Source organism: Watersipora subatra, chromosome 4, assembly GCF_963576615.1.
Source record: "Watersipora subatra chromosome 4, tzWatSuba1.1, whole genome shotgun sequence".
NCBI classification, from domain to species: Eukaryota; Metazoa; Bryozoa; class Gymnolaemata; order Cheilostomatida; family Watersiporidae; genus Watersipora; species Watersipora subatra.
In genome coordinates, this window is record NC_088711.1 from 6,710,604 (window position 1) to 6,737,192 (window position 26,589).

Consider the following 26,589-nt stretch of genomic DNA (forward strand, 5'->3'; position numbering starts at 1 on the left):
GAAGAATCAAAGACTCCGGCACTAGAAACCAGCGCGACACTTTACATGAAAACCCTTTGATCAGAAACAATGCTGAGGCTTGAACATAGTGGCAATATTATTTGTTAAAACATTTCAATTTCAATAATTATTTCAATACAGCCAATTAGAAACTGTGACACCATGATCTTGATGTGAACTAAATTTAAAAACAAATTTAAAAGTTCAACAATATTGTGAGAAGATTGAGCAAATATTTCATAAAACCAAATAATACATATGAGAAAAATAAATGAAATGCTGCAAGTGGTAACATCAAATACTAATGAAATATTAATAGTAGAAGAATGCAGCTCAGGTGTTAGTATTCCGACTGAACAATTATCAGAATGGTGCATCGGCAGATATATCACCCATTTCCACATAAACCGATTTGCTTTGGGTGTAATACTGTAGACACAACTCCCCACATTCTCTGCCAATGCCTGATTGCTTGTATCCACCAAATGGAATCTCTACAGGGTTGACATTGTAGTTGTTAATATAACAGGAGCCAGCCTGCAGCTTAGAGATAACTCGATGAGCTCGGAACAGGTTACTAAAATAAAATAAATAGAAACATGGTATGTCAAATGTGATTCAACCCAAAAATCATTCGGTACTAATCTCATAATCAATACATTGCAATAGAAACGTAGGACATATTAACCGAAAAGCTTAACTGTTAATCTCTCCACAAACAATAATGCTAAAAACAATTCTAACCTGCAAAACAACAATTATAAATGCTGTTGTGCTTAATGCAAAGGTTGACAATGTAGAAAGGTCATATCTTGTGTTGAAATACATACCTACAGTCTGTATTGAATCAGCACTAATGACTATACAAGCAGTACAAATAAATCGTCAGTTGATTATACAGTAATCTCTCATTTTTCACAGTTAATCAGGATCGCTACCTCACCCCGACTAAAGTGAAAATCAACGAAATGGAACCTAATAAACTCATTTCTAATACAGTAAATTGTTCATTAATCGTAAACATTTTTCTCTTTTCCTTGGGTTCATTAGACAATTTTGGGTGTCGAGGACATTTTAGAGAAATGATGAAGAATATGGAAAGCATTGCACGTTGTACTTTTACATTTTGCAAACGTATTAGGAAAACGGCGAAACACGATGAATGCTATTACAATGGAATGCTGTTACTCGCGGAGGGATCTCACAAGGCAAGAGCATATTTAAAGAGAGAATTATGTATTTTAGTTTTTTTAATTTATTTGCTCTAATTTTGAATCTTTTAATGAATATTTTTATCTGGCAAAGCATCGAGGGATTACTGTACAAACACGCACCCTTCTCAGCTTACACCGAGTTGCGAGGAAGTTAGACGCATGATGTAAACTTTTATTGCTGTGCCTAGCTCACTGTTTCTAGTCGGAGATGCTATTCTGTTGTGGCACAGCTTCAAGCTTCTCGCCTACACTTTAGCATACTGTGCAACTATTTATAAGTTTAGAGCGCAAAATAAATAGTACATGAGTACCTCGTGAACACTCCTGCAGCGAGGCCAAACTTGGTATCATTTGCTCTTTCAAGCACCTCCTCCTCACTATCAAATGGCATGACACACATCACAGAGCCAAATATCTCTTCTCTAACAACTCTCATCGTATCGGTACACTCTGTGAGAATGCAGGGTGAGAGAAAGTTTCCATTCTTGAGCAAAGGATCGGCTGGCACAAATCTCGCACCACCGTATTCTACCTTGGCACCCTGACAAAGGAATTTGATGTGGCTCATTAGCTAGTAGATTAATCAGGCTGATGGCCAGCGCCCAAGTTGAAATTCTTTTGGCTGTAAGTTGATTAGCAGAAGCGTCTGAACCTAACAAACTGTTAATATTAGCAGGTGCTTAAATACACTAAAATAATTCAATTGTTTAACAGTTGATGTTACTGGTATTTATGTGACTGTACTAATGCATATGGCTTGCAAACAAATTACCAGTACATATTACATAGTATACCGGTAGGTGAAGAAAAACTTTCGTGCAAGCATAAACACACATTCACTAAGACATATTTATAACAAAAAACTATGAAATACCCAGTTCAACTCTTTGTTGCAATATCTACACTATGTATAGTAAACCAAATATGTGAAGAAAATCTAGCTAGGTGGTAGTACTTATGTCGGTTATCATATCCTCCGTAATTCTGTGGAAATATAATTTGAAAATTTGATTTTTATGAGCAAGTTGTGGTTACATTGAGTACATGGGCGCTCTTGTTACCATGCTAATCTATAATTTAGATGACAATTAAACAGACATGGACAGCGGTTTGCACAACAATTAACAGAAATAAGCACTAGTATTACACTCTACGAAATTTTGAGCTTCGAAGTTGTGGAATGAGGAGGTATTTACATTATACGAAGGAGTGGTCGCACAACTCCCAATTATTCGTAGCTACTAAGAAATAGTCGCGCAAATCCACGTTTTTTATATTAGTCTGTTGCGCGTTTTAGCTACAACGGGAGCATGTTTTATATTGCGGCTGACACTCCTAAAATGCGTTTAAGGTCAAATGTCAATGTCAAAGCGTGTAGGAAATTTTTATTTCAATTTGGGAGTTAATATTTTTTATTTCGGATAATATTTTTGAAACATGTGCATTAAAAACAGGGCTGCGTAGAGATGCTGTAAGGACGTCACTAATGAAGACGATGAAAATCCAACCTCAGATCGCAAAGATTTATGCAATAATACGAATATTGATGTTTACATCATACGCAGTACTTTGTTGTTGATACGATGTTTTCAAAAATACTCCCCCTTGAAACAGAGGTTTGAATCGCTTCGAAGAATTAAAGATTCAACGTTTTAAACCATTAGCATGCTACGAAGATGATAAATATGACAACAATTCGTAGCATGTAACACTAGTGAAGGATACAGCTATTTGCAGAAAAAGCAATAATTGCCAATAAAATACGCCTACCATGAATTTATGTGATATGCAAATAAATGTTCATGACAATCGAGAACAAATTCAGCAGCGTATCTAAACGAAATGCACGATTTCTTAGAATTTATACATATAACAACTGAAGTGTTTTTATTTGACCAGTTAAAGTTGGTGGAGTTCTAGACAAACAGAAGTACTAGATTCAACAGATATTCAGTGTTACGCAAAGCAGCGGATTGGTCTGTGCACCCGAATACGCAATTATTAACAATTTAGTTTTTCCGCACACCTAAAAGTACCACAACACTATTAATATTCATTCTTGTCTTTCTTTTCTTCCTACCCATGCTCCTCCAAAACAGTGTTTCACTTTTAATGATATGAGTAAGCTTTAAGAAAGTCCTCAGACGTTCCATTAGGCTAATCAGGTTATCAAAACAATGGCTACATTCTGGGGCACCATTTTACCTCAATTACATCAAGAAACTATGAAATATTTGTATGGACTTTGTATGGACTTTGTAAAATTTTAATATAAATGGAGAACCAAAAGTGAACACAATTCCAAAAGCATGCCTTTAATTCAAATCAAGAGGAGAAAATTATCTTCAGTATCTTCTACTTTTGTGACCAGCTATAAAGGATTTTCACGAAAATTTTCGTGAAGTCTTTATCATAGCCTCTAACATGTTGTGATGGCAGACTAGAATTGTCTTATTATTATCTTAGACTGATTGAACAAGAGTGAACAACTTCGGATTTGCTCAAAATAAGTTAATATAGCGGAAACATGATTTATTAACCATGACATTATAGACTGACTAACCTCACTCCGTGCTAGCTCAATATAGCCCAGAACTCTTTCGGCGTGAGCAGAAGAGATTGCAGCGCCTACCCTGGTGTCTTCTTCCATAGGATTCCCTAAGCAAGATACGATGAATACCAGAAGTTATTAGGAAGTAAGACAGTGCACCAGCTTCAATAACTAAAGCAATTGAGACCAACAATAAAATATTAAAAGGTACTGTTAGACTAATTAAACCAATTTTTTTGTACTTATTAACCCACCATTGCATTTGTACTTTTAAATCCACCATTGCATTTGCACTTATTAAAATTGAAAAAAGAAAAAAACTGAAAAACAGATATGCAAATAACTAAACTCACAACGTGTGTTAAAATTATCATGTAAAATTATTATAAAAAACTGATGGAAAAAGGATGAACGAATGCTTCACCCTCAATTACAGGTCAGTGTACCTGAACCGAGAATGTATTACAGTTACAGCAACTGAAAGATACATTGAGGTATCTTGACATGTTATTTCCAGTATTTCACAATTTGTTACAGGTAGCATCGAACTTATCACACTTTGTTACAGGTAGCATTGAACTTATTACACTTTGTTACAGGTAGCATTGAACCTATTACACTTTGTTACAGGTAGCATCATGCTTATTATACTTTGTTACAGGTAGTATCATGCTTATTATACTTTGTTACAGGTAGTATCAAACTTATCACACTTTGTTACAGGTAGTATGGAACCTATTACACTTTGTTACAGGTAGCATCGAACCTATTACACTTTTTTACAGGTAGCATCAAACTTATCACACTTTGTTACAGGTAGCATCGAACTTATTACACTTTGTTACAGGTAGCATCGAACCTATCACACTTTGTTACAGGTAGTATCAAACTAATCACACTTTGTTACAGGTAGCATCATATTTATTACACTTTGTTACAGGTAGCACAGAACTAATCACACTTGGCTCATATGCAATATTTACCGAGGTTATTGTAGCTACGATCTTCACCAATGACTTGATTAACACTTTGACTTGAATATCAAGTCAAAGTCCTCAACTTTGACTTGATATTTCACAAATAGAGAGGATGGAAAATAAACTAGTAATAAGCTTAGTAATATAATACTATTTTTTAGTAAATCTGTTGTGCTGTGATTTCACACCTCTTTAGCTAAGAGCAATGACAATACCTTTGTTTTAAAGACTTATTATTATCACTTATAATTATTCCTCATTATTAATACTTATTGTTATTTTTCATTACTTGAGTTTCAAAGAAAGCTCGTAAGTAAATCCAACGTGTTGTAACGCCAGTTTCAACTTCATAATGCAATAGATTAGCTGACAGCAAGACAAATGAGGTACAATGCATTTAATGTAGGTACTTCAATAGATATAAGATGAACGGAAATAAGAATCATTGCTATACAATATTTGTCAAACCAGAAATTATTACACTGTATTATAATCTTGATGGGAATGGCAGAAAGCCATTCCCCTCAATAAAGTATATGGGAATGGCAGAAAGCCATTCCCATATACTTACGTACGTATACTTCAAACGCTATTTATCGCAAAGATCACAATACAACAATGCATTTTCACCTTGTCTCCAATGTATTATACTAATTTCGACTAAACTAAGTTGCAAAGAGAAATACCACCACAAAGGTATGTTATCGAAAGTGGTACAGAATCCAGTTATGTGGTCAATGTGGTAATGGAAAGAGTTGTATTTGTCCTGTTTAACATACTTCAAAAGAGTGAATATACCATGAAAAAGCATTTCAACCAGAAATGAATCTGGTGCCTTCCAAGCTGAAATTCTTCATCAAGTGACTGAATTGTCTAGCCACTCATACTAAAATTGTGTGTCTGATGCCAACATAAAGAGTCATCTTCCCCTTAATTAGTAAGCTCCCCTAGCCCTTTAGCGACCGCGGGCTTACGGCTGGAAATTCCCCAGCGTACCAGTGCATTTACTATGGCGATTTGAGCCTTCGACACCACTGCGTAAAAACTGCATCAATTTTCTTTAAAATTGAGGTAGTTACATAAATTAACATGCATCGGAATCCTGAGAAATTTCTCTACAAGCTGATACTTTTTTAATGTAGTTAGCTTGTATTTGCTTACCTGCAAGAGTCGCAATTCGTTGAAGCTACGAGTTTTTTTATGTTAGTACGTCATTTTCGATTGTATTTTATATTCACTAAAAGCAATTGGCAATGTTGTATAAAAAATTCTTGCATGGATTCATATGTTCACAACAATTTGCAAAAAAAATTAGTCGTCCAAGAGCATTGAAAGCGGAGTTATGAGCTCCGATGTATAGCGGGAGCGCCATTGGAAAAGCTCGAGACGCCATGTCCATAAGCAGCGCAAGACAGTCATCCGACAAGGTTGCTCCAACCTTCGTGCAAATTGGCACAAAACTGCAAATGAATATGCATCTGGAAGCTGAGACATTTTCCTGCAGAATGAGATTTTTTCCTCTACACAGCTTGCAAAAACTTTGCAGCTAGACATCTATATATGCGCAGTTACAATTTTTTGCTCTGAATTTTTATGCATTTCTTGAGACTAGATTTATGTAAAAAATTTGCATATAAAGTCATTGCACAGATTCATGTGTGCTGCAGCAAAGATTAACTGGATGTGTGCAAGAAGAATTAAGTCGTGAGCCTATATTCACACATTTGGTGAAGCAGCAAAAGACAGGAAGCAACATTTATGAGCAGAAACAGCAAATCACGGACTGCTAGATTGCAGAACAATATGAGAACTGAACTATTTGATTAGACTGCTGCTCTGAAGATGGCAGTGTGCAACAAATACAGCACATCAATGCACAACTAATACAATAGATTAGCAAATGTATGTACAAAAGCTAGCAATACAAAGCAGTGAAGCATTTGCAGAAACTAAATAAAATACCATTTGTAAATAAATTTAGCTAGCATGGTAAGGATCAAAACATGACTCGCACAAAGATATTCCAAAATTGCCTCCGCTGCCAGTGCAATCAGCTTGCTCATCGACAATGTATACAGACAATTGGTGCACATAGCCAGAGACAGCAATGGAAAGCAAATAACATAATTCCAAATTTAGATCTTTTAGATGGAATATGCTGTCTGAAGTTGAGCCAGCCTTTCTATGCCAGCAAGCTTTCATCTACAAATATAAATTTATCAGATAGAAAAACAGGATAGAACCAGGCGCATGTCATGGCAAAAACATTTTTTAATTTGAACAATTTATTGCCAGCAGGGTCTTCAAAATTGTCAATAAAGTGTAAACTTGCTCCTAATTTTCTTTCAATTTATAAACTGATTAAAAATCAGCGTAGATAATAAAGGAATGTGGACCAGTAAGGCAATAGAGTAGGCTTTTTGAAAATACCTATATGCAAAACTAAACAAGCAACTCGCCAAATATTTATCATCAACAGGCTCCGAAGCATCGCAATGTTTTTGAAGGCCATATTTATTCGTTTCGTTAAATAAAACATTTATCATGGCCGATGTTTAAAAAGCTTTGAATAATAAAAACACTTACCTGTTTAAGAATTCAAACTTATACTCCTGCCAGGCTGTCAGCAAAATGTAATTCTTTTGGTTTTAAATCAGCTCCTCTCTGAAATCCGTCATGACTCCCTCCTTCAACGCCGGCCGTTTCACTCTCACTTTCGTACTCCGATTCACTCTGTCGAATTTCTTTTTCACTTTCATCTTCTTCTTCATATTCTTCTGCACTGAAATCCTCTGCTTCACTTTCATACCAGTCGATATCTTCCTGTAAACGAATCTTTTTAGCAGCGTTTGAAATATCGCGTCCGTTCATGATGATAAGCTTTCCAAAAAGAACGATCAACTTTTAGCAACGTGTTCTTTTTGCACATGCGTATAATGGACTCATTACTGCCTCAAAATAGTAGTGTGATATCTTTTAAAACTCCTAAAAATATTAATTAAAAATTTTAGTGCCGTTTTTAAAATAAATAAATGAATTTAAAAAATACGTATCGAAGACTCAGATCTGACGGGCAATTACGGGTTTGGTACGCTGAGACTGCGCTCTCAGCCCGTAAGATTACGGGAACGGGAGTCAAAAGGCTAGGCAGCAAAGATAGTGCACTAGTATGCCTGTGATCGCATTTATAGACTGTACTAGATGAATAATGTCAAAAAGACTTTGCACAAAAACTTATTTTTATTTAACATATATACAACATTTACCATTCTAACTTTTAAACTTCATACCACGAGGAAAGTGTTTTTGTGCAGTTGAAATAAACTAAGGGAACATATAAACAATGAGCACATAGAAGTGTGTGTATAAAAAAGATTACTGTTGCAGTAGAAGCTCGTTGTACTCAAAGTTTTGATGAACGATACCGGTACCTCTCGATACTGGCACAAAAGTAAAAATGAAATATCGAATTTGTTTTGTCTAACAAAACGGAGTGAGAATGTAGAGACAATTATTACTCCAGATAATACAATTGTCCGTGTGAAAAGCATTTAACTTTCACAGATTACCGAAACCGAAAATATGAGGGTAACAGCACATTTGAAATGGCATATTTGAAAATTACAAATTAAAAAAATAGGTGATGGTAAAAAATTAGCTGTTAAGAAAAAACGCAAACGGTAATATTAATAATAAAAAGTGCACATTTGGCATGTGCTATCGCTAAAGCATATCCAGTATATAATAAGAGCAATGGAAATGATAAGAATGGCTCAGCCTTGTGGTTAGGTGCGCTTGTTTGCATACCTGCAATTGCAATCATCGCAAGTTCAATTCCAATACAGTGGGAAGTTTTCATCGCAAGAATATAATCACTATAACTGGGCATGTCAATAAAAGACAAACTTTGAGATTTATAGATATAAAGTGAGATAGAGATTTTGCTTCATAGGCATGTCCACTGAGTTACCTACAGTAATCTATTATTTTTCATTGTTAATCGTGACCGGCGCCTCTCCACGGTTACAATCCGAAAATCAAAAACCAATACTCATATCTAATAAGTTCACTTTTTTATTAATTGTGTTTTTTTCTATTTGTTGGGTTCAAGGGATTCATCTTCTTTCAGGGTCAAAAACATTTAAAAAGTGTGATAGAGGATGTCACAAGCACTTTGCTTTGACAGTTCACAAAATGGAACAGAAAAACAGTAAATCACGACAACTGTTGTCATGATGCTCGCGAAAAGATAAGAATATGAGAGAGAATGTAATTTACTTAAATGTACTTTGAGCACTTTATTTCATTTCATTTTTTCATTTTCACTTTTTCAGTGAATATTTTTTACCTCACGAAGTACAGAAACCCCGAAGTAGCGAGGGATTTCTGTATCCACATGTCTGTGTACGACATAGACATCTGGAGAGCGCAAACTACATACCTATTTTCATAGCCTTAGTTCTAGTGATGAGCTTCTCTAAAAATGACTTCATGAGACTCCGTTGAACATAGACTCTAGTTCCATTGGAGCAAACCTGACCTTGCGCTAGCCAGTTACCTGTAATCAGTAATACGTGTACTGAACTGAATGCATGAACTAAATATATGATATTTACATGTACATAGCTTATTATAGTGTTAATGTAAAATAACTTGCCATACATTAGAAAAATTGCACAATTTTAATCAAATATTATATACCCACCTCTGATTTAGCGCTAATTTAACAAAAAAGAATTTTTTTTTCAATTTCGTAAGATACTTCAGATGATAAATTATTCGACATGCAGCTTTAGTGGCCAACCAAGATAGACTAGATCAGTGAGTTAAATCAAATCAGCTGAGCCTCCCCTGAAGGATGCAAACATATAATCAGCTAATTCAGAGTATATACCGAATATAGCAGTTAGTATTCCACACTATGTGTTGGACAGATGTGTAACCTGATAGTGAGACTAAATAAACCTTTAGAGTAGTGTAATTACTGCAACTTTCAAAAACTTTATTCAAAAGTGCCTTCTTAAAAAAGTTAATCTTTAAAAAGATCTTCAAAAACACTCGTGGTATGTACTATGTGTAGTACTATGTGTAGTACTATGTGTAGTACTATGTGTAGTGATAGGATTACTCGCATTGGTAATACTGCTTGTAGTGGTGCGTGGCATTGAACGTACTATTATGACTGATGGTACTGTTTACATCGATGGTACTGCTTGTGCACCGGTGGTGCTGCTTACACTGGTGGTATGGTGGTGCTGCTTACACTGGTGGTATGGCGGTGCTGCTTACACTGGTGGTACTACTGGCGCTGATGGTACAAAAATGACTGGGTCACCAAAACTATAGACTGGCAAAAGATGTCAACTCACTTACCAAGCATGGCTCCTGTAACAGCACAATCCAGGTCTGCATCATCAAATATTATTATTGGGGATTTTCCACCAAGCTCGAGGGTGACATGTTTTATGCCAGCAGCGCATGAAGACATGACCTTTGAACCTGTTTCAACACTTCCAGTAAATGAAACCTTGTTCACATCTGGATGACTTGTGAGTAGTGAACCCGTCTCGGCAGCACCCTAGATACAGAAATATACTTGTGGGAACTCCTAAATATAACTATTACCAATTGTAAAGAAAAGATCATTGTTGCCTGAATCCTAAAGACTTACTGTTTAGAATAACTACAACACCTTAAAGTTTTAGAGTTGATTATAGCTACGGGGATAAGCTGCACCTGTTTTGGCACACGCAAGAATATGGGACGTCTAAGCAATGTGGTCAATGCACCTATCTTAAAAAATCTAATAAAAATTCCTCATCAGGCAAATTAAGTTAAGTCAAGAGGCATCAAGTGCTTAAATTCATCAGCCAACTTAAATGAGTTTAAGTTGATAGTTATTTCATATTACCAACTTGAATATAACATGATAATATAAGTTATTATGGTTATACGAGTAGACGTGGTAACATAAGTTATTATGGTTATATGAGTAGACATGGTAATATAAGTTATTATTGTTATATGAGTAGACATGGTAATAAAAGCTATTATGGTTATACGAGTAGACATGGTAATATAAGTTATTATGGTTATATGAGTAGACATGGTAATATAAGTTATTATTGTTATATGAGTAGACATGGTAATAAAAGCTATTATGGTTATACGAGTAGACATGGTAATATAAGTTATTATTGTTATATGAGTAGACATGGTAATATAAGTTATTATGGTTATATGAGTAGACATGGTAACATAAGTTATTATTGTTATATGAGTAGACATGGTAATAAAAGCTATTATGGTTATACGAGTAGACATGGTAACATAAGTTATTATGGTTATATGAGTAGACATGGTAATATAAGTTATTATTGTTATATGAGTAGACATGGTAACATAAATTATTATGGTTATATGAGTAGACATGGTAATATAAGTTATTATTGTTATATGAGTAGACATGGTAATAAAAGCTATTATGGTTATACGAGTAGACATGGTAACATAAGTTATTATTGTTATATGAGTAGACATGGTAATATAAGCTATTATGGTTATATGAGTAGACATGGTAACATAAATTATTATGGTTATATGAGTAGACATGGTAATATAAGTTATTATTGTTATATGAGTAGACATGGTAATAAAAGTTATTATGGTTATACGAGTAGACATGGTAATATAAGTTATTATTGTTATATGAGTAGACATGGTAATATAAGTTATTATTGTTATATGAGTAGACATGGTAATAAAAGCTATTATGGTTATACGAGTAGACATGGTAACATAAGTTATTATGGTTATATGAGTAGACATGATAATATAAGTTATTATTGTTATATGAGTAGACATGGTAATAAAAGTTATTATGGTTATACGAGTAGACATGGTAATATAAGTTATTATTGTTATATGAGTAGACATGGTAATAAAAGCTATTATGGTTATACGAGTAGACATGGTAACATAAGTTATTATGGTTATATGAGTAGACATGGTAATATAAGTTATTATTGTTATATGAGTAGACATGGTAATAAAAGCTATTATGGTTATACGAGTAGACATGGTAACATAAGTTATTATGGTTATATGAGTAGACATGGTAACATAAGTTATTATGGTTATATGAGTAGACATGGTAATATAAGTTATTATTGTTATATGAGTAGACATGGTAATAAAAGCTATTATGGTTATACGAGTAGACATGGTAACATAAGTTATTATGGTTATATGAGTAGACATGGTAATATAAGTTATTATTGTTATATGAGTAGACATGGTAATAAAAGTTATTATGGTTATACGAGTAGACATGGTAATATAAGTTATTATTGTTATATGAGTAGACATGGTAATAAAAGCTATTATGGTTATACGAGTAGACATGGTAACATAAGTTATTATGGTTATATGAGTAGACATGGTAATATAAGTTATTATGGTTATATGAGTAGACATGGGAACATAAGTTATTATTGTTATATGAGTAGACATGGTAATAAAAGCTATTATGGTTATACGAGTAGACATGGTAACATAAGTTATTATGGTTATATGAGTAGACATGGTAATATAAGTTATTATTGTTATATGAGTAGACATGGTAATAAAAGCTATTATGGTTATACGAGTAGACATGGTAACATAAGTTATTATGGTTATATGAGTAGACATGGTAATATAAGTTATTATGGTTATATGAGTAGACATGGTAACATAAGTTATTATTGTTATATGAGTAGACATGGTAATATAAGTTATTATTGTTATATGAGTAGACATGGTAATAAAAGCTATTATGGTTATACGAGTAGACATGGTAACATAAGTTATTATGGTTATATGAGTAGACATGGTAATATAAGTTATTATTGTTATATGAGTAGACATGGTAATAAAAGTTATTATGGTTATACGAGTAGACATGGTAACATAAGTTATTATGGTTATATGAGTAGACATGGTAATATAAGTTATTATGGTTATATGAGTAGACATGGTAATAAAAGCTATTATGGTTATACGAGTAGACATGGTAACATAAGTTATTACGGTTATATGAGTAGACATGGTAATATAAGTTATTATTGTTATATGAGTAGACATGGTAATAAAAGCTATTATGGTTATACGAGTAGACATGGTAACATAAGTTATTATGGTTATATGAGTAGACATGGTAATATAAGTTATTATTGTTATATGAGTAGACATGGTAATAAAAGCTATTATGGTTATACGAGTAGACATGGTAACATAAGTTATTATGGTTATATGAGTAGACATGGTAATATAAGTTATTATTGTTATATGAGTAGACATGGTAATAAAAGTTATTATGGTTATACGAGTAGACATGGTAACATAAGTTATTATGGTTATATGAGTAGACATGGTAATATAAGTTATTATGGTTATATGAGTAGACATGGTAATAAAAGCTATTGTGGTTATACGAGTAGACATGGTAACATAAGTTATTATGGTTATATGGATTTTTCTGAAAACTGTCAAACAGTCAGCAGTTTCTATGTTCACATAATCATATGGATGACCAATATTGAGACTGAAAAAGCAATTTAACTACAAAGACGTGAAGAGTAATTAATATACCAGCCATGTTTCAACTTGTAAAGGCCTTTTTATCACAGCGAGTGGGAATGTCATTAACATTAATCTAGAACTTGCTCTGCCCTAGTGCACCTAATCGAGAGAACTCAGCACCGCTAGTAATGACAACATTGGATACATCGGTGTCAAACCATGTTATATGATTACATTGGGTTATTTATTAGTGGCAAACAGCCAGTTGTTATTTGCATGGCTTGCTGCATACCAAAGTTTCCATTTTGATTAAACTGCAGAGTTAGTAAACAATTTGTTCACCTGAATCACGTTGAATGCGCCATTAGGCAATCCTGCCTCTGTCAATATCTCAGCCAAACGCACAGCTGTTCTCGGTGTGTCTTGGGCAGGTTTAAACACTAGCGTGTTGCCACAGGCAAGAGCTGGTGCTGATTTCCAGCATGCCATCTGAAATGGGTAATTCCAAGCGCCAATAGCTGCCACAACTCCTAAGGGCTCTCGTACTGTGTAGCCAAAGTTTCCATTGCTTAGCATCATGTGGTCACCTTCAAGCATACAACGTAAATATACAGAAACCAGTATGAAATACCGCATAGTTCATCTAGCTCCCAAGCTGGTGGTTGGAAGCCTGCTAACTTCCTGTCGAAATAAAAAAGCCTGTTTACCGACTCCAGTCAGACAGAGTCAGCCAGACAGTGTGCCCCAGTTTCTGTGATATATAATTGACAAAATGAGAGATTATGTGTGAAGTTAAGGGCTAGTATTTGTAGTGCTAATCTCGAAATTTGTGGTTTTCCTCAAAATGATAATTTTAAGCTCCATATGAGTAATTTACATCATGCTATTTCTAGGTCAACTCTGTGGCCAACCAGAACCAAGTTCATATCATAAAACATAATAAACAGGTTGCTGTTCTAATACAAGGTATGAAAGGTGGTTTGGTTTGTTTATCTTGAGACGCTGTACACAAGGCCCTCTTGTCTAGTGGATGTCAGAAGTAAGGCTTAGATAGAGCGGCTAGTTCTTATAGCCAGTGCGTAGAACTCGCGCTTGTGATCAGATATACCAAGTCTAGAAATAAATCCTGAGCCACAGTTATACTGCAGATATGATTGGTGTTGTATTCCTCAAAAGTGCTAAAGTAAGACTTTCTAGCATCCAAAAACTATTTTGGCCAGTCAGTTAGCAAAGGCCATAAAAAGCTACAGGGAATCATATGTATGCACAAATGACATGAACAAGAAGTTTCTAAATTTATTATTATGCCAAAGCCCCTCCACCATCCAATGTCACAGATTTCAGTTTTAAAAATAACAGCAAAAGATTTCTGCAGAGATTTTAATCCATTGTAAAATCTAGGAATAAAAACTCAAACTTATGTGACAAGTAATAAATATTATGAGTTTCATGACATGACATCACTAACCCTTTACAGTAGTTGCTACACCTCCAAAGAACTCCATGCTATCAGCACAGCCAAGGATGTCCATACGGGCCTCCCATATTGGTTTCCCAGTGTCCTCCACTTCCATCTCAGTGATTGCTACGTGGTCTCCCTAAATGTTTAGCGTTTCAACACATTAAAAAACAAAGAATCTAACTTCAGCGCCAATGCAATACTGTTTTCAAACTCATAAGGCTTAGATAGTACAGTTATTGATCAAATATTTGAAAGATGAATGGCAAACACAGATGAAAAAAGAAAATATCACAATTTTTATGACAAAATCTTTCCGAAATAGAACTGCTAGCTTTTTGCACCACTGCCTTTTTGCATACCAATAATAGCATCAGGATAGTCTATGGTGGTATGACAAGCTAGGACAAGTGGTGCAGGCTATAGGTAATCAGCAAACCACAGTCTATTTGATAAAATTAAAATTGCACTTTTGGATAAACCTCAGTGTGATGCATACATTGGGCTAAAATATTTGTTTGGTGATTGGTTGGGAGCTCCAGTGAGTAGGACAAAGCAAAGCTGCATAATGCCGTTTAGATAGCATTTAACTATACAGTAGTTTTACTCAGATACAAAACCAATTGACTTAAATAAAATGGAACACTCATAATCAAATTTTTTGAAAAGTATTGCATGAAATAAATAAAAAGTTGGCTTGAAAGAATTTGAATTTATAATGGTTTAATTTTTACAAGTTGAATAGTTAGTTTCAGTGAATTAAAAATTTTGCAAAATGAAAAACTACAGTAAACTTAAGCACATCTTTCACGTATATGCATACTCGAATTAAATCTGCAGCCTTTTTTAAAAGTTTTCCTCGTTCAAAACCTGTTAAGGCTCTCCAGACATCTAAGGCTTTAACCGCTCCTTCAACAGCAGCAGAGACACAGTCTTTGGAGCTATCATAGAACTCTCCGATATGTTGGCCTGTGTTAAAAGTATAGCAGCCATATGTTATGAACACATCAAACTTGGTGGTTATCTCTATAAATTCAAGGCATTTTTATAAAGATAAGTATGCTATCACTCGGTGACACAAACTTACCAGTGGCAGGGTTAATGAGCGGACGCAGGTTTGACTGAGTAGAAGTAATCTGATCAAGCTTTTTGCCATTGACATAAGATAATGGTAAAAGGGTGTTGTTGGAGGATATATATCTGTTCCCCCTTTGATGGGTACGAAGTACCTTTCTTAGCAGCATTAGGAATGCTTGAGAGAACTACACAAATTTCACCTCAAGACATAGGCTACAAAAAAAAGATGACATATATTTCGTGATACCAGCAGATTAATATTAAATAGGCTTTCAATTAAAATGCTTAGTCAAAAACATCTATGCCTTGCTCTATGTCAGAGGAAGTACTCAAAGCAGACTTTCTCTGTGACCCACAGAAGCTGTGCAAACGCATGATTAAATACCAACGGCATAAAAAATTTAAAACTAACATTGCTTTGTTAACATATCAACTACAAATGTCTATAATTGAAATCTAAAATATATCTCAAACCCAACCAAAAATCTGGACACACAATAACCAATTTACTTAAAAGTTAAATTTCAGCAAAAGCCTGTAAGTTAAAACCTAATTATGTGTGCATATCAAAAAATTTGTCACGAATGTAATCCAAAAATCAACTCCTAGCTGCTACATATCATTACTGGATCTCTCTTTACTGTAGGTTAAAAAGTGCCAGTTAAAAATAACAAAACGATTCTTGGTAATTAATACATATGCAAATAAGCATGATGAAATATTTGATGCTAGAATAGCTAGAAGAATTTATGAACTACTGGCACTACTAACCCTCTTTATCCGTGGTTTTGTATTATTAACGATAATCCGCAACGATTTTATATCATAACGCTGCAGCGTATTTCGAACAGCCGCCCACAATATCTGTTTCCGGCTTGATAGTAGTTCTGAGCTAGCACTAGCACTGTAGCGCCACAAAAGAATAGCCAATTATAATTTGCGTATTCTCCGCTTGTCCAATGAAATAATATTATAATTTTAGAGCATACACTTGGTAGGTAACAGACTAAATAACTACAACGATGATCGCTATCGACTTTCAAGATTAATATTGGTGTAAAACTGTAGATATCAGTTGGATATTGAATGGGCTTAGAACTCTTTAAAGGGTTATCTTTGTTTGTATGTTGCCATACTGAGAATGTTCAAACATATACAATAGTTTTCAATGTTTTATTCCATTTTATCGCTAAAACCTATACTATTTAATAAGCATTCGGTCATCTCTGTTGTAATTTTTTCTGCCGACTTAATTTATTGCAAAATGCTTAAGTACTGATGTTGTTTGTGTCCGTAGTTAGTGGCATTGGCTCATTTTTATTGGAAAATAATTCAATTGCCTGTTTCAAAAGGGTTATCTTATAAGTGAATGCAAATAGTGTTATAGAAAACTTTTGTAACTTCTTTGGGAAACATTTGCATTGCACATGATATCAAAAGAACATGTTTGCCATTTTCATTAATACTATATTTTTGTTTCATTTTGCATGCTTTTGGCCTTTAGACACATTTACTACTTTTCTTAATGCTAAGAACATGTCTAAGGAAATATGAAATGCATGTTTTGTTGTCTTGCATGCACAAGTCTTGCATGATCTGTTCATAAGCACTTATCAGTTATAAGTACGCTTCCAGGAAAGGGATTCCAACTTCCTCTCTTTATTTAAAGTCTGCACCTGTTGCTGTAGTTTGTTTTGAGAGAGTTGTTTGTTGGCTGAGGCTAATATGGATTATCTCAGAAATTTAGTGGAGTTTGTTCTCTTACACATCATTACTGACATGAATACCGAAGATACTCTTTAACTTATCTAATATGTTTCTTACAAAGCCAAGTGTGTATTTTTAGCATCTTACTAGCCTGGGAATGACCAACTAGAATGCATAAAGCATTTGGATTACTACACTTTTGATAATATGCCGGAGTTACTTTATGGCAAACCCTGTCTATTAATTTGAACTGAGCCAGACTAATCAACAGATAATAAGCCCAGTTTCACCGCTAAAGTTGAAAACATAACAAGTATTTATCCAATATTTAGTAGAATAGCCTGAGTTAGATGTACTTGCCCTCTTAATTCGCTGACTTCCCCATCAATACATACTGACTTTTTAATTGAATCGGGTCAAAAAGGTTTTTATGTTCAGCATGTCTATATGTGTAGCTGTGAGAGGTACACATGTACAGATATTCTCATTACTTCACACTTGTCTATGCTAGCTTAGTGGTCACATGAAGTGACAGAAGGTAATGAGTATTTGTGTTACAAAGTACAAGCTTCTATTTTTAGAAAGAAGTGTCAGGACTGCGTTTTTAGTTTACTAGCTTAGTTTGGTAAGATTGGTGAATTATCAAATTATCAGTTTGTAACCAAGCTGAAAGATATTTTGTTTAAATTGTTTAGTTAATAAAGCTGCATTGATAGCACTTTAATATTTGGGCCTTTATGTGACAGCAAAGTTGTATAAGCAAACTCTAACGTCCGAACTGTCCATATCTATGGCGCCTTACAGTGCCTCGCGTTGCGCGTTCACAACTCGAGTTGTACAACTCGAGTTCCCGTGTTGTACAACTCGGGCTGGGTTTTTGATGAACTCGAGTTGTGTTACGCAAAACTAACACGGGTTCGTAAAGAAAGCAAAGTGAGTAATTGAGGTGTCTCATTTACAGAACATTTACAGGAATTTAATAATAATAATTTAAATATATATACACATTTAAATTATATATATTGGCGATATTTGCGTACATTTGTTTCTATAAATATAACGAGACAAAAACAATTGTAGAATGTAAATAGCAAACTAAAAAACAATCTATGTGGGAGCTGGGCCCCTTCTTTTTCAAATGAAAAAGAGTTATCTCTCTAGAGCCTGACAAGAAACTGAATGAACACCGAAAATAAACAAACATAGAAATTATGTCAACGACGTTTAATGATGCACCAAAAAAATTCCATATATAAATATACTGTAGCTAGACAAAATGAAATGATGAGATGTTCTCAAGCCGAGTTGTTGAACTCAAGTTGTTGTTGAAAGAACTCGGCTTGGGTTTTGATGAACTCGAGTTGTGCAACTCGAGTTGTACAACTCGAGTTATATTTACACAACTCGAGTTATATTTACACAACTCGAGTTTGCAACTCGAGTTGTACAACTCGAGTTGTGTAACTCGAGTTGTACAACTCGAGTTGCAAACTCGGCACACTATAATTCGCCATTTAGTTCTAGTTTTACAGTACATACATACATAGTTTAATTTCTATTAGCTAACAGGTGCCTATTGATGTACCATTGTTAATATAACCAGATCTATGGTTATGCTACCGTAATACCAATATATTGCACATTACTTTTGAAAAGTCGCGTTGCGTGTTCACAACTCGAGTTGTGCAACTCGAGTTGTACAACTCGAGTTGTGAACGCGCAACGCGAGGCACTGTAAGGCGCCATACCATATCAGCTAAAACAGTAAAATGAAGATGAATCATGATCTGCTATCAAATATAAACTTGCGCTCAATAAAAAAGCTTCTAGTTTCCTCTCGCTCTAAGTCTTCTACAAGTTTGTACTGTGTTTGTATAGTCATGTGGAGGCAAAACTTAAAATTTGTCGGCAAGTATTAGAGCAAATTTTTAGTAGCTCAAATATTTGCACATATGTTCATAGACAGCTATTTATCACACAACTATTCACATTTATTCACATTTTTAAAAAAAGACTGTTGTTCTCTTCAGTTTATGCACTATCCAAATAATTAGTTACAATTTGCCATTCAATTGAGTCTAACAGAAATATAATTGCTCTCACGTTTCCAGAGTTAGAATACTATAATGCCTACAGAACGCTCTTTCCGCAATAATTTCAAGTCATGATTTTTAAAGTTATTTATTACTTTCTAACATGAAGTTTATTTTTTGATAAAATTCCAAAAGCTCATGCCGCTTCCGAAAATGTAGGAAATGACTTTAAAAGTTTTTTGTCAAAGCAGATTATATCATGCATATATAGTCGGCAAGGCACTCTGCGATTTAACTTTAAGGTTTTATGACTATTTAACCATCTTGTTCCTGTAATTGAAGTGCTAGTATTGTGAGTTCTGTTAGCATGCTATGTTTAGCATTTACATGTAGCTTAGATCACGCATCGCACAACCATCATCTAAACAACTGCTTGTGTTACAGCAGGTTCTCTTTACTGCCTACACACACTTTCATAGACTCACACATACATGTATTTATCACCCTCATCTATGTATGTGTACAACCAACTGTGCAAGACTACACCATGCATTCATGCACGCAGACACATACCGCTAACTCTTGCCCAGCGAAAACCTACTCACGTTTCATTTCAGTAAGAAAACATTCCAGCATGTGATTTTAAAAACTGCTATCCTTTTTTAGCTGGGGTTTTTTGTTGTCAATCATTACTGTTTTAGGGTTAGTTTTAATTGAACTTTTAAGGTATAATATGTCATTTATTTGTGTTTTAGTGACAGAAAACACAGGCGGATGAAATTTTGCCCACATTGAGGCCTCTATGATGACTTCTGTAAAGTATAGCCAAATTGGTCAAAACGAAAGTGAAACTACTATTTTTGACTACTCCTCTCCTTTCACCTATCACTCCACAAACCCCAAAGACTACCACTCTATCTTTGAATACAGGAAACCATTGATGCCGGCTGACTTTGATATTCAGGGTGAACGAGGTAAAAAGCTATGATAAATAGTGTCCTTTAGCTATATGGGGTAAAAATACAGCCATATGTTTTGTATTCGGTTTGGTCTTAGAAAGGATTTTAAGGCCAGTTCTATCACATATGTTTGTATGTATTTATGGAAACAACCGTAGTTTTCTACTCAATGTTGCTACATATTTCTATTCAAAACTCTCTAACCTCTTCTGGCACATTCTGTAGCCCTCGGGTAGCATTTCATAATTTTCTAACCTGTAACTTTAGGTTTGGGACGAAAGACTGTTGGAGTAAAGATTTTATATTGGAGTGCTGTGACTATATTCGCTCTACTCATCATCTTAACACTTCCTGTGTCGGTCTGGTTTGTTATCAAGGTATGTATTATGTGATGGCACTCAGGCTATCTTTTTTACATACACTTTCCAAAATAGTGATTTACACTGTAATCCTTGTTTTGGCAGGTGGATACTGGGCTGTTGTACCTGCTACTGGCGGCACAATTTAGCTTTTCTCTCCCATTTCAATTTTAGTTTAATTTTTCCCAAATAAGGCTTTCTCTCCTTTTTATGCCAAATCAATAATTAATAAGATCTAGTCATTGTTGCAATGCTGATGACCTCCTTAGCATCACATTTAGATCTGTACCAGTATGTCTATTTATAGTAATAGTTGAGTACAGCCGACATTCCATTCTAGCAATCGCTCCTTTTCCATTTTCCGCTCTTCTGTCACGGGATCTAGAGTATATAATTCTACTGCTTTTACTCCATACAGAGTAGTGATCCTAACAAGTGTGGTATTCATTGTAGAAGGTGAAGGATGATGAGCAGCTTGTGCAGTCTAGGCTTGGGATCATCAAGTGTGTTAGAGGCCCAAGTAAGTCCTCCATCAGTTTAGTGAATCATTGAGTTAGAACCTCTCTAAACTAGATAATGACTCACGTTATTAGTCTCAAGATGCGCTCTTAGCTGGTAGTGGACTAACATAGTATCTCATCTATTTTAGCCTTGACTATGGTCATTCCATGCGTAGATAGAACAACACTATACAGCACCAGCTTACGAGAGTTCAACATACCACCACAAAAGGTGAGCCTCATCAAGTTTATTAGGAGTTGTTGCCTCTTTCTCACTCTGCCATGTTTCGCTATCTATTTGGTTTAGATTGCATACCTTTAATACGATGCTGATATGCCTACAACAAAAGTTCAAAAGTACTTCATTGATATTATGTGTCATAACTTGCAATCTCCCTTCAATAGAATGGTGGTTGTCCCCACTTGGTTTTTTTTCTAATTAAGTGTCAAATATTTTCTAAAATTTCAACTTCTTAATGCCATTTTAGCTTTTCAGCTTGGTTATTAAAATTATTTTAGGGCAGCAATTTTTTTCTTTATTTTCAATGTTATTGTTAAGTTACAATCTATATGTGAGACAGTAAAAGTCCTTCATTTATAATAACTTTTCAATTTAATTACATGTACATTTGTAAGATTAGACAACATTTAGTGGCTGTTAGTTTTAGTAGCTGCCAGGTGCGATGTGTCTTCCAATCTTATGATAATTAAAATATTCTGAATTCTGAAGCAAAATATTTTTGTTCAAAAATTCTTTCTTGCAGTACAGCACATGCCTATTAAAAGTTTTAAAGATTTTAGAGTCATTTGCTTACCGAGTTAAGGTGTTAAATGTTTGTTTGAGTAGATAGCATCAGTGACTGCCTAGTTCATCATCATCATAAAAACTAAAAAGTTGGATGTTGTGTTTACATTATGCTTACATGTTGTGTTTACATATATTCCTGTCATTAGTTGTGAATGATACAGTATAGATTATTCATTTCTGATTCTATTCACCTTGACTAGGTTTACTCCTGACTATAGTCACTTTGACTAGGTCCATCCCAGACTATAGTCACTTTGACTAGGTCCTCCCCTGACTATAGTCACTTTGACTAGGTTCACCCCTGGCTATAGTCACATTAACTAGATCCACCCCTGATTATATTTACCTTAATTAGATCTACTCCCGATTATATTGACATTGACTAGATCCACTCCTGATTATATTCACCTTAACTAGATCCATCCCTGACTATATTCACTTTGACTAGATCCACCCCTGACTATAGTAACTTTGACTAGGTCCTCCCCTGACTATAGTCACTTTGACTAGGGATTAGGTCTACTCATGATTATAGTCATCTTGACTAGATCCACCCCTGACTTTATTCACCTTAACTAGATCCACCCCTGATTATATTTACCTTAATTAGATCTACTCTCGATTATATTGGCCTTGACTAGATCCACTCCTGATTATATTCACCTTAACTAGATCCATCCCTGACTATATTCACTTTGACTAGACCCACCCCTGACTATAGAAACTTTGACTAGGTTCACCCCTGGCTATAGTCACATTAACTAGATCCACCCCTGATTATATTTACCTTAATTAGATCTACTCCCGATTATATTGACATTGACTAGATCCACTCCTGATTATATTCACCTTAACTAGATCCATCCCTGACTATATTCACTTTGACTAGATCCACCCCTGACTATAGTAACTTTCACTAGGTTCACCCCTGGCTATAGTCACATTGACTAGATCCTCCCCTGATTATGGTTACCTTGGTTAGATCCACTCCGCAGCAGCAAATGTCATGACTAGACCAACATGTCTGCTACATATTCCAAGCCCTTGTTACCACTGCAGTTATTTTTTGCTTCTATACCCTTAATTAATAAAGACATTTCAATGATGGGAAATGTGTGCAATTCTTATGTCTATGGGTATTTAGCAGTGGGTATTCTATGATAGCATTCTATGACAGCATTCAGTTTCCTCCAGTAAGCAGTCTCACTCATGCTTCTATCCAATTGTTGTACTCATGAGGTACTCCATGTGTATATATTAGGCTCTCACATCAGATGGACTGTTGGTTGAGCTGGGAGGCATACTCCGGTATCGTATAATAGATGCGGAAAAGACTTGCTTTGCTGCCCAAGATATATATCATACCATGAGGGTCACAGCCCAGACACTTACTAGTAAATACATACGGAGCACAAGGGAGAAGGACCTGACTGAAACAGCTAGTGTGCAGGCTATTAACTCAGAGCTCAAGGTTAGCTGAATAACTCATTCATTTGAGTCCCAAATCTTATTGCTGAAAACATGTGAGAGTGTCAATAGTAAGCTAGCTCTGCTCTCTAGGATAGATACACATCTGGAAAAATGGTTGTTCCAGTATCGTAGCCTATATATGAGAGGGCTATAAAGTAATAGTGTTTGTGATTGGCTGATTTGTGTGTTTGTGTAATTGTTTCAGTAATTCCACTTACAGATTCCATAACCCCCTCACAGCCTGATATATAGATGCTGTTCTGTTTACTGTAGTCTGTTCTGTTATCTAGGATGAGCTGCAGAAGACGTTTCTTCCATGGGGCGTGGCAGTCAACTCCTTTGAAATGTAAGTTATAATTCTTTAAAGAGTTGTTCTCTCATGGCAGGTCTAAGCAAAGAGTGGGTTATTTATTGTCTCTCCACAGCATCTAATGCAAGTTCCTATACCATCTATCAGCTGTCATAAACTAAGTAATTGGCTACAGTATTCATGTTGATCGTGTCTGCATATCATACAAGCCAAATAATATTGTTGGTCCAATAATTGCTTGGTTACTGCTGGTCTAAGTACCTGCGGCTGGCTATTCTGACTAGTTTTTAAAAGAGCTGTTTCTCTCAGAACCGGCCTCAAGGGAATTATGAGGGTGGAACAGGAGGATGCAATTAGCCAAGTGATTGGCCCTATCAAGCAATGGCTTTTTGCTGACCAGCAAACAGACCCATCGGTGAGTAGCTCTCCAATGGGTCAGTTTGCTAACATGTTCGCTTCCATGGCACCAGCTTTGCCTACGTCTTCCAGAGGTATGTGAATACAAAGGCTGCCTGTTCATTAATAGTATTGTGCCATTGCCAAAATTGTCGTAAATAATATCTTATTCTATTATTGTTACTCTCGGCAGCGCTATACTTCATATTATCTGCCGATGCATCATATTGCATATTCTATTTTTAAACTGCAGTAAATGTACTATGCGGTAAAATTGTGAAACTATGACAATTCATAGTTGCTCCAGAAAACCATCCAGTCCCGGATACTACTACACAAGCATCTTCCCTAGCGAGTCTCTCACACACCTTAACACCAAAAGACCTGCTGACAGCTGTCAAGGCTATCTCTAACAAACAACTGGTTCAAAGGGTTGGCACTGTCTATAAGTTCATCGTTGAAGGAGATGACCCTGGTGTCTACTATATGGACCTCAAGCATGGTGAGTTCTATTCCAAGGCAATTGTCTAGCAATTGTTGAAAGTTTACAAGCTGGTTGGTTTATGGTCATTGCTGATGGGAGATCAACAACATAGCAACATCATCGGCGGGTCTCTTGTAGTTTGTTATGGTCATTGCTGATGGGAGATCAACAACATAGCAACATCATGGGCGGGTCTCTTGTAGTTTGTTATGGTTATTGCTGGTGGGAGATCAACAACATAGCAACTTTAAAAAGAGAAGCAAGACCTAAAAAACTAAAAACCAAATCCTGGTTTTCTAGGTCTTGCTTCTCCTTTAGCCGTACCTTTTCTTTCAAAATGGTGAACTCCTATGTTTTCTTATCTAAATTTCTTCTCAACTCTCTGTACCGTCTGTATGCTTGCTGAGCAGACAATTCTGTTATCTCTGAGTTTGAAACATAATGTTAGCTTTTCATTATAGACCTTTTGTTTAATCTGCCAACAAGCATATTTTGCTTTTGTTCAGTGCTTTCTTTGAGTTTTTTTGCTAATCAACCATTATAGCTCTGTTGTAGTGGTGTTTTGAATGTATACTTGAATTTTTTTATATTTATGAAAAATACCGACATAGCTATGTAACTATATTTATGAAGAATATTGACATAGCTATGTAGCTATATTCATGAAGAATACTGACATAGCTATGTAACTCTATCCATGAAGAATATTGACGTAGCTATGTAACTCTATTTATGAAGAATACTGACATAGCTATGTAGCTATATTCATGAAGAATACTGACATAGCTATGTAACTCTATTCGACTGGAAACTCCAACTCAACTTATTCTGAGTTTGCTTGAGGATTTTTATCAGAAATTATTTTGACGGCTCAAACACAGCTTCATATTTTTGAAGATTCAACTCTATCTGACTGCTACAAATTGTTCAAAACCATCCGTGATATTTCAATTTGTTTTTACCTAGGTGATGGCGACTGCGGATCAGGAGAGCCGCCAGCGGGTCCAGCTGATACATGCATTACTGTCTCACTCGCTGACATGCAGCGCATGTTCACAGGCAGTCTTGCGCCATTCAATGCTTACATGTCTGGAGTTCTACAGATCTCTGGAGACATCTCAGGTGCCATGAAACTGGATGAGCTGGTCAAATCTATAGCTTCTGTGTCAGCAACGACAGATTCTTAGCATTCCTAATTGGGAAGGCAGTGGATGAACGCTAAGAAAATGTGTGATAGAAAAATAATCAAAATTTTTATCCCAACTTGTGTTGAGGTTGAAACATTGGGATATATTACTAGTTGTTTGCACATGTTACTAGTTTTAATAATTTTTATGTGTTTTAAGTTGTGACAATTATTTGTACTGTTTGATTTGTCAGTACCTTCTCATACATAATTTATGAGTCATGATAAGAAAATATAACTGTGCTTAGGTCTACTGCAAGTATTGTTTGAAAAGGAACTACTATGCAACTCACCGACCTCGCTACACTTCAATGGTATTCATCAGAAGACGTGAAAACCACATACACTGTACGTGTAAGACAGTCAATCAGGTTAGACAGGTTTGATTCAATAGATTTTGTCAAAACTCGTAGCTGAGGCTAGTTTAGCATGAAATTTAGAAAATTTTGATCTATAAAGTTGTTTGTAAAGTTAGTGACAGACAAGTACCTCTAGTCTATGGTCTAACGAAGTTAGTTAGTAACTGTCAGTTACCTC

At 35.2% G+C, this 26,589-nt stretch overlaps 2 protein-coding genes across 3 annotated transcripts; one reads left to right on the forward strand and one right to left on the reverse strand.

Annotated features, from left to right (window-relative positions):
- Positions 1-79: 79 nt before the first annotated feature.
- Positions 80-16,707, reverse strand: LOC137395212 (4-trimethylaminobutyraldehyde dehydrogenase-like). Its single transcript, XM_068082057.1, has 10 exons — positions 16,612-16,707; positions 15,851-16,053; positions 15,587-15,732; positions 14,773-14,902; positions 13,647-13,891; positions 10,116-10,320; positions 9,184-9,300; positions 3,778-3,872; positions 1,526-1,755; positions 80-577 (listed from the first exon to the last, which is right to left on the reverse strand). The coding sequence occupies exons 2-10, from the start codon at positions 16,005-16,007 to the stop codon at positions 364-366; spliced, it is 1,539 nt and encodes a 512-aa protein (XP_067938158.1). The 5' UTR covers positions 16,008-16,053; positions 16,612-16,707; the 3' UTR covers positions 80-363.
- A 140-nt stretch (positions 16,708-16,847) lies between these two features.
- Positions 16,848-26,305, forward strand: LOC137394578 (stomatin-like protein 1). 2 transcript variants are annotated; one of them, XM_068081310.1, is made up of 10 exons: positions 16,848-16,962; positions 20,336-20,554; positions 20,807-20,916; positions 21,352-21,418; positions 21,548-21,630; positions 23,468-23,677; positions 23,967-24,022; positions 24,296-24,477; positions 24,681-24,884; positions 25,833-26,305. In XM_068081310.1, exons 2-10 carry the CDS (start codon positions 20,383-20,385, stop codon positions 26,051-26,053), a joined length of 1,305 nt encoding a protein of 434 aa, XP_067937411.1. In that variant the 5' UTR covers positions 16,848-16,962; positions 20,336-20,382; the 3' UTR covers positions 26,054-26,305. The 2 variants fall into 2 exon arrangements, with proteins under 2 accessions (XP_067937411.1, XP_067937412.1); XM_068081311.1 differs by having other exon boundaries at positions 24,690-24,884.
- Positions 26,306-26,589: the final 284 nt, after the last annotated feature.

What these genes read in the sequence shown, in the direction of transcription:
- LOC137395212 (XM_068082057.1), bottom strand. Translation starts at nt 16,007, where the DNA reads ATGCTGCTAAGAAAGGTACTTCGTACCCATCAAAGGGGGAACAGATAT. An exon ending in AGGCTGCAGATTTAATTCGA is followed by an intron (nt 14,903 to 15,586) that starts GTATGCATATAC and finishes CTAAACATTTAG; the next exon opens with GGAGACCACGTAGCAATCAC. An exon ending in GCGCATTCAACGTGATTCAG is followed by an intron (nt 10,321 to 13,646) that starts GTGAACAAATTG and finishes TTCTGTATCTAG; the next exon opens with GGTGCTGCCGAGACGGGTTC.
- LOC137394578 (XM_068081310.1), top strand. Translation starts at nt 20,383, where the DNA reads ATGATGACTTCTGTAAAGTATAGCCAAATTGGTCAAAACGAAAGTGAA. An exon ending in TGATATTCAGGGTGAACGAG is followed by an intron (nt 20,555 to 20,806) that starts GTAAAAAGCTAT and finishes CTGTAACTTTAG; the next exon opens with GTTTGGGACGAAAGACTGTT. An exon ending in TCAACATACCACCACAAAAG is followed by an intron (nt 21,631 to 23,467) that starts GTGAGCCTCATC and finishes TGTATATATTAG; the next exon opens with GCTCTCACATCAGATGGACT.